Genomic DNA, 8,300 nt, shown 5'->3' with positions numbered 1-8,300 from the left:
ACATCCTCAACAGCATTTGTTATTACCTGTCTTTTGGATATAGGCCATTTTAACTGGGGGAGATGATATTTTATTGTAGTTTTGATCTGCATTTCTCTAATGATCAACGATGTTGAGCACCTTGTCTCATTTGCCATATTTATGTCTTCTTTTTTCTGTGTGTTTTACATTTTTTTACAAGTTTTTTTTTTTTTTTTTTTTTTTTTTCTAAAATAGAGATGGGGTCTCATTATGTTGCCCAGGCTGGTCTTCAATTCCTGGGCTCAAGGGATCCTCCTGCCTCAGCCTCCCAAAGTGCTGGGATTACAGGTGTTGACCCACTGTGCCTCGCCCCTTTGTTTTTCTTATTGAATTTTAGTCTTTTAATTTGTAGGAGCTCTTTTATATTTTACTGAAAATAACTACAAAAATGAATTGCACCAGCTTGGGCAACATGGTGAGACCCTGTCTCTACCAAAAATACAAAAAATTAGCCGGGCATGGTGACACATGCCTATGATTCCAGCTACCTGGGAGGCTGAAGTGCGAGGATCACTTGAGCCCAGGAGGCGGAGGTAGTAGTGACCCAGGATCATGCCACTGCAATCCAGCCTGAGCGAGAGAGTGAGACCCCATCTCAAACAAACAAACAAAAAACCCACAAAAATGAGTTGCAGGTATTTTTTCCAGTTTGTCATTTTCTTTTTGGCTTATCTGGTGATTTTTTTGCCTTTTTGTTTTTTTTTTTTTTTTTAAAGAGACAGGGTCTCACTGTGTTGCTCAGGCTGGTCTCTAGCTCCTGGCCTCAAGCTATGCTTCTACTTCGGCCACTGGAGTTGTTGGGATTACAGACATGAACCACCATGCCTGGCTCATACATTTATAAAAATTGAATTCATCAGTCTTTTAGATCTTGTGTCATAGTGAAAGTGTCTTTTTTCTGCTCAGGTTATAAATGAATCATTGTATGGTTTTATTGTTTATATTTAAATATTTGACATATCTGGAGTTTGTGCTAGTATAGTGTATAGGGTATGGATCCAACATTTTTTCTAGATGGCCCATTTGTCTGAATGGGAAACTTTTTTTTTTTTTTTTTTTTGAGATGGAGGCTTGCTCTTGTTGCCCAGGCTAGAGTGCAATGGTGCGATCTCAGCTCACCACAACCTCCACCTCCCGGGTTCAAGCGATTCTCCTGCCTCAGCCTCCCATGTAGCTAAGGATTACAGGTGTGCGCCACCTTGCCCAGCTAGTTTTGTATTTTTAGTAGAGATGGGGTTTTTCCATGTTGGTCAGGCTGGTCTCAAACTCCGGACCTCAGGTGATCCGCCCACCTCAGCCTCCCAAAGTGTTGGAATTACGGGTGTGAGCCACCTTGCCCGGTCCTGAATGGGAAACTTTTTACTGCTGTCATTCTTGAACTATCCTCCACATGCACGTGGATCACACTTCTGTTTGCTCAGCCCAGAGATCACAACTCAGATGCCTGTACAGACTAGGCAAGTTACATAAAAGGGTGAAGAGTGCCAGGTGGGAAGTATAGCCAACTGGAAATGGATGGCATACTTTTGTAAAGAGGGCAGCCACTACCCAGTGCCTGCTGATTACTCTCTTGCACGAATGCAGTAGGCCCCAGTGTTGCCAGATCTTTGTCAAGAGAAGCTGAAAATACAGATTTTTATATGAAGCCCCTTGATTTTAAAATGTTAACAATTAAATTTAAATACAGCCTTAGCTAAACAAAATATGTCTTCAGGCCTGACTTGGCCCAGAAAAGCCTTCTGATATTTCTGGCCAAGAATGAGATTTCTAACAACTTTACTCTCCTATGAGTAAAGAGAACATACATGGTCTAGTAGTTTGACAGAATAGTAGTTTATAGCTGGAGTCTGGGAACAGGAGAGAAAACTAAGGACCCTCTATATAAGCCAAAGTCTTTGCTCTCACAGACTGAAACATTAATGGGAGAAATACAAGCATTTCACCATCCCACCTTTTATCCTAAGTACATGTGAATAGATATGGCCATTTATTAGAGGATATTCTTGATTAAGTGGATACTTGGATTAGAAAAATAATCTTATTTTCCAACTCTGCCATTCTGATTTTACCCAAATGAAAAAGTGGTGCATGTTTTGGGGAGAAGAATTGCTCAGCTACTGATGCCGGAACCGAACTGTAGTACTGACTTATTTTTTGTACCCTGTTCTTCTTTTCCCTTTCTCACTGCTGGTGGCTAGAGACAGGGAGTAAGATATCTTCTTTACAACCTGTTAAAAGTAATATGCTCAGCCTCTAGTGGGATGAAATTCGTGGTAATGATAAAGTTACCAGAGCCTATGCCTCTTTGAACTGAAAAGCTTGTCAGATCTTTTCTGGGTTGCTAATGAGTGTGTCCCAGAGGCCAATCCAGGTTTTGTAGGACCTGAAGCCTACACAATTTGGAAGACACGATTAAGAAAACAATTCGAAAATATCTTTTGAAAGTTTTGTAAAAACGATATGATTTTGTGAACGCACAAGGGCCCGTGCAAGTGACGGACCTTTCAATTCAAGCTTGATCAACGTCACTGTCATCTGCCCCTTCTGACCCTACCACCAGGCAAGGGCTTTCCACGCCTCATCTCTCGGTTCCCACACCATCACCCTAAGAAACAGTTACTATATCTCCTAACGATATACTATATATAGTATATAATTTGTATAAGCATACAGTACTCATGAAAACAAGCCACATAGAGCACAAATACGTTAAATATCCCGTCCAGCCCGAATGACCCTTTCTCTCCACGTCCCTGTACAGCCTCCCAAGACGGTAGTCCTGGGGCTCGAGGCGCCACAAGAGTGGCACCGAGTTCGGATTGTCTTGAGCAGGTCGAAAGGAGGGGGCATATGGGGAAAAAGCAGTCAAACTGGAGAGTCTGGAGCAGCCCCCGGTACAGTCCCAGGAAAAGCGGACTCCCCCGGCCCCCAGGCCCCGCACCCCAGCGCCGGGAAGGCGCCTCTGCCTGCTCCGCGGCGCGCATGCTCCGTGTTAGGCCTCTCGGGCTACTCGGGATTATGAGCGCCGGGCCGAGGGGGCGGGCCGAGCCTCGGCTGCTGGGACCCGGGGCTCGGCGGCGACACCAAGGCACTCTGTGCGGCTGCTAAACGGGCGGCAGCGGCGGCCGGCGCTGTGCGCGCCATAGTGAGGCTCGCTCGCCCGACGCGCACTCCGGGTCGGTCCCCAGAGCTTTGTGGAGGTGACTCGAGTGGGCCGGGCCGGGCGGCGCTGTCGGCTGGGAGGGCAGGGAGGAGGCGATGAGGAGACAAGCAGCCGCCGCCGCCGCCGCTCACCGCCCGCCGCGGCCGTAGCGGGAGTTGGGGCGGGGCTGGGCCAGCTGTACCCCTGCCGGGCCGCGAACCCAGACAAAGGAGGAGGAGCCGCCCCAGAAGCGGGCCAGCGCCGCCGGGAAAGGAGGTCACCGCCGGGGGTCGCCCGGACTCGCGGATCGCCGCGCTTCCTCTGCGGGCACTGCAGGAGGCGAGGGCCGCCCCTGCGGAGGAAGTCGACCCCGGGGTCTCCGCCTGCCCGCCGGCGCCGCCTCCCAGCCGCCTCGGCCGTAGCCTCGGTCCGGGCGGGAGGCGGCGGCCGCCGGCGAGGCGAGGCGGCCCGCGCCCTGCCTGTCAGGCCACCGGCCCGGCCCGCGGGCTGCCCCCGATGCGGAGGCGCTGTCGCCGGGGCCATGCAGCAGGCGCCGCAGCCTTACGAGTTCTTCAGTGAGGAGAATAGTCCGAAATGGCGGGGACTGTTGGTCTCGGCCCTGCGGAAGGTCAGTGCTGGGGCCGGGGCGGCCGGCGGGTTGGGGGCCGGGCCCGTGGTCCCCTGGGCTTCTAACGGGGAGCAGCTTGTTCCTCCCACAGGGCTCGAGTCCCGGGGCCGAGCAGTTTCTCGTTGGCTGGCAATGGGGGCTCACAAATGCCTGTTGCATTCTGAAGGACGTTTCTCAAGTTTTTTTGCCTGGTCCCGGAAGGAAGGTTTTGTTATGATCATAAAACTGGATTTCATGTTGCAGTCATTTCGTCAGGCTACTTCCGCCGTTGACCAATTTGTTGTCCTCAGGCTGGAATCGGGCAAGAGAAAGTCCCGCTGGTATTTAGACAGTTTCTAAAACAAAAGCACATTTTCAGGCCGGGTAATTACTTTTAATTAAGTTCTTTGGGAGTGTTTCCCCTAGGCGGTTTGCTTGTCAAGGGTATCCACTTATGAGGCAATGGTTTTTTGTAATATGGATGTTTCACATGTGTGAAATGTCAGTGAGTCATGATATTCTTATTCATTTTACAGTTCTAAAGGTAAATTTAAAGCGCCTTCCCACTTCCTGCAGACGGTGTCTTACCTGTTTACAAGAGATTACCCTTAGAAAATTTGGTGTCTTCACGACCAAATTGCGATTTAGGACTTGAAATCATTTTAAGGAACAAAAAGGGGGCAACTCCTGCAAATCAGTCTTTCACGTTTGGGTGCATTGCTAGGGTGCATCTTTCCTGTAGATGGTGGTGGTCTTCTTCTGAATTTAGGTACTAACCATATGATCATTTTTATAATAAATCCTTTTGTAGGATCAAGACATTTAAAGACTGAATAGGTGCGGGATCAGCTATCATGCCTGCTGAGCAGGGGCTTTCTTTGCCATTAATGCAAACTTAGTCCTTTCTGCCTTTTGTGCAAAATAACCAAGAATACATTCTAAAATAATAAAGAAAAAATAAAGATTAAGAGACTATACTTGGAAAATATATCCTCATACATTAAATTTCTATAAATGAAAGGAAGTAGTGTATTTTAAAGTTAAGGACATTTTCCTCATGCGTTGAGAGTTGCAGATTTTCCATTATTTTCATAATTCTTACAAGGAAGTATTGCTTTCCTCAGGGCAAACACCAAGTCGTATCTTTTTAAAGAACCTGGCAGAGATGACTAGTGGCAGCTAGACAGTTATTCCATTGGTATACTAAGTGCTAAAGTATTAAATTGACCTTACTTCCATGTGCAGCCCAATTCTGTAAGGAAAGGGGAAGAAATGAAAAGTGTGCTGAGTGGTGATAATGAACTCTGGCCTGAATTAAAAGCAAAGGGGGAAATGTGTAGATAGTAATTAGCCCTTTGACCACAGGGAAGTGTGAGTGTAGTTATCAGGTAGGCCTATATTGTTGGCAGTGTGATGCAGGTGTGTACCCGTTTATAGTTTTCTGGTAGCAAATAGTATTTGAGTGTGTGTTGCATAACTTGTTCAATAGGTAACTTTGATTCTAATAATCTTTCATGTCCCGAAACAGATTTATGTTTTCTTTTTCTTTAAATAGAGAAAGGGTTATACTATGTTGCCCAGGCTGGTCTTGAACTTATGGCCTCAAGCAGTCCTCCCACCTCTGCTTTCCAAACTGCTGGGATTGCAGGCCTGAGCCACCTCGCACCAGACCCAGTTTTTTTTTTTTTTTTTTCAAGTTAGGCTAGAGACAAAGCCAAGATTAGCATCCAATCCTAGTCCATTGCTTTGATGCTATTACTTTGCATTTATACATTGTGCTTGCTTTCCTGGAACTCAGGTGCCTTGTAGATACTATGTCATATTCCACAGTTCTAGTATGTTCTTTATAAAGTAAATACATCTAAGAAAATTTGGTCTTTTGAGGTGAATTCAGAAAACATTTTCTGTTAACTTACTGTTATGATGGAATTGAAGTACATTTGTATGGAAATTTTAAAAAATATTTTTGGAAAAATTTTGTTAAAAGTAATTAAGATTATGTCCACTTTTGTGGTATTTAGGACATTGCAACTTGTAGGTCTATAGTGCCTGCTAAGAGCTGTAGCTCTTAGGGAGCTAAAGGTTCACTCTTTTCTTTGCAGAAAGTTTTAAATTCTGTTATGTATCAGCCACCTTGTCTTTGTAAAACGAGAATTTCTACCATTTTGGGGGAGTCTCTGTCTTCACATTGAGAGTGTCTAGAACTTGGCATCCTTCCTCTAGCTGACCAGATAGTTACAAAGACAACTAGGATTTGATTGGAATATCTCTCTCCTTCAGTTGGTGTTGCCATTGTACATGTGGTGTATTCTAGCTTCATTAATTCACCTAACCATTATTGAACACATTTTAGGTACTTGACATGATGCTGGATCCTAAGAATACAAAGATAAAATAAAGGCCCCTCCAAAGGTGTATACCATCTAAACCAGAAATTCTAAAATTTAAGGTTTTGGTTTATGTAAATGAGATAGCGATTCTGAGCTCAGAGTTCAGTAAGGGATATTTGTGTGTCTGTGAAAGGAGCAATGTACTTGACTATGTCAGTTTAGTCAACTTGGACATCTTGGTAGAACGTCTAAAACTGTTAGAATGTAATTTTCAGAAAGGTAAAGTCATGACTTCCAGGCAAATGTAAATGAGCATGTATCAATGATTTTGATTCAGCCCATTACTTAATGAGGGAACTAGTAAGATGTTAAAGTCATTTAATATGAAAATTTGAGGAGGTAGGTATTTATAGGCAATTTAATAAGGGAATATTAAGACTGTTGGGTTACATACAGAATTAGTTAATATCCTACAAGAAACATAAAAGAAGAGGCTTTGGGTTATCTTTTCCTCTGGCTAAACATTACTTGCATCTCAGCCGGCGTGGTGGCTCACGCCTGTAATCCCAGCACTCTGAGAGGCCGAGGCTGGTGGATCACCTGAGGTTAGGAGTTTGTGACCAGCCTGGCCAACATGGTGAAACCCTGTATCTACTAAAAAAATACCAAAAATTAGCCAGGCGTGGTGGTGTGTCCCAGCTACTCGGGAGGCTGAGGCAGGAGAATCACTTGAACCTGCTAGGTGGAGGTTGCAGTGAGCCGAGTTTGCACCACTGCACTCTAGCCTGGGCAACAGAGCGAGACTCCATCTCAAAAAAAAAAAAAAAAAAATTACTTGCATCTCTATGTGCCAAAAATCTGTAACCTAATCTTATAGATGTGTAAAATAGCTCAATCAATAGAAATTAATAAAAGATTCAAGCATAACACTGTACTGAAACACACCCAGTATTCTCTTTTGCTTATTTTCCAGTTTTGGCTAATTTTTATGAAAACTGGATATCTATATCTATATCCATGTATATATCCATATATATATCCGTATATATGTATTTGACAAAGTCACCATTGTCAACATTGAAAATGCAAGGGATTTTTTAAAAATCAACCTCAAGTATTCATTGCATTAAAGGGAAACAGAGATGGCCTGAGTGCAGTAATCCTGATGCTTGTAATCCTAGCACTTTGGGAGGTCAAGGTGGTGGATCACCTGAGGTCAGGAGTTCGAGACCAGCCCGGTCAACATGGCGAAAGCCCGTCTCTACTAAAAATACAAAAATTAGCCAAGTATGGTGGTGCATGCCTGTGATCCCAGCTATTCGGGAGGCTGAGGCAGGAGAATCACTTAAACCTAGGAGGCAGAGGTTACAGTGGGCCGAGATCACACCACTGCACTCCAGCCTGGGCGACAGAGCGAGGCTCTGTCTCAATAAAAGAAAGAAAGAAAGAAAAACACAGAGATAAACAAATAGATTTATGGAAAAATAATTTTGGAAATAGAAATGTAGTGTTCTTTAGCTTTTTGCTTGTTCTTTAACTTTTAAAACAGAACCTCACCTAGAGCATTTAAAAACATAGAGGGCTGCAAAGCAGAGTGAAATGACACTACTAATGGATAATGCATGGATTGTTAACATTACTGCTAAATTATGTATCTTCCATAAAAGAGCCAAGAACATAATTGCCTTCACCTCTACTCCCCAAGATCATTGAAGCTATCGTGTTACTTGGGGAAAAAAGAGCATGGTATATATTTGTAAATGCAGTTTATTACCTGTGTCTTTGAAATGCCCTGGTACTATATGCATGTGTTATTTGATTGTATGTTGAGATAAATCAGCATTCTTCATATGGGAAATATACCTCAAAATCATTTTGTCAGATTTTACAGTCCCTGATATTTCTTTTGTAGATGTCTTTTCAGTAAGGTGTTTTTCACCAGGCTAGCCATAGAAAAAAATATGGCTGTTTTCTTGCCAGCTGTAGTTATAAATGTCAGAGAAAGGTAGAAAGAATTGGTTGAATTACTTTGTACCTGAGTCCAATTAGATTCAGGTTAAATATCGACCTCCCCACCCTGTGACAATTTGCTCTTAGATATCTAAAAGGCAAGAGGTGTGAGAGAATGTCTGGGTTCATTAATAGCAGTCTAGGGCAAGGAAAAAGAATGGTAAGGGCTTTGATTTAAAAATGATTTTGT

At 44.0% G+C, this 8,300-nt stretch overlaps 1 protein-coding gene across 4 annotated transcripts in view; it reads left to right on the top strand.

Moving 5' to 3' along the window:
- Positions 1-3,409: 3,409 nt before the first annotated feature.
- The window catches only part of SOS2 (SOS Ras/Rho guanine nucleotide exchange factor 2), a 114,675-nt gene continuing 109,784 nt past the window's right edge, over positions 3,410-8,300 (top strand). For all 4 annotated transcript variants that reach the window (XR_012415771.1, XM_065548783.2, XM_065548785.2 and 1 more), the window contains exon 1: positions 3,410-3,791. Coding sequence is in view for 3 of the 4 variants with exons in the window: in XM_065548783.2 (XP_065404855.1) it covers positions 3,705-3,791 (87 nt within the window). In the remaining variant the exon portion in view is untranslated. The remainder of the gene's footprint in view (positions 3,792-8,300) is intronic.

Source organism: Macaca fascicularis, chromosome 7 (genome assembly GCF_037993035.2).
Source record: "Macaca fascicularis isolate 582-1 chromosome 7, T2T-MFA8v1.1".
NCBI lineage: Eukaryota > Metazoa > Chordata > Mammalia > Primates > Cercopithecidae > Macaca > Macaca fascicularis.
Note: the sequence above shows the minus strand (reverse complement) of the source record. Positions and strands in the feature narration are given on the sequence as shown.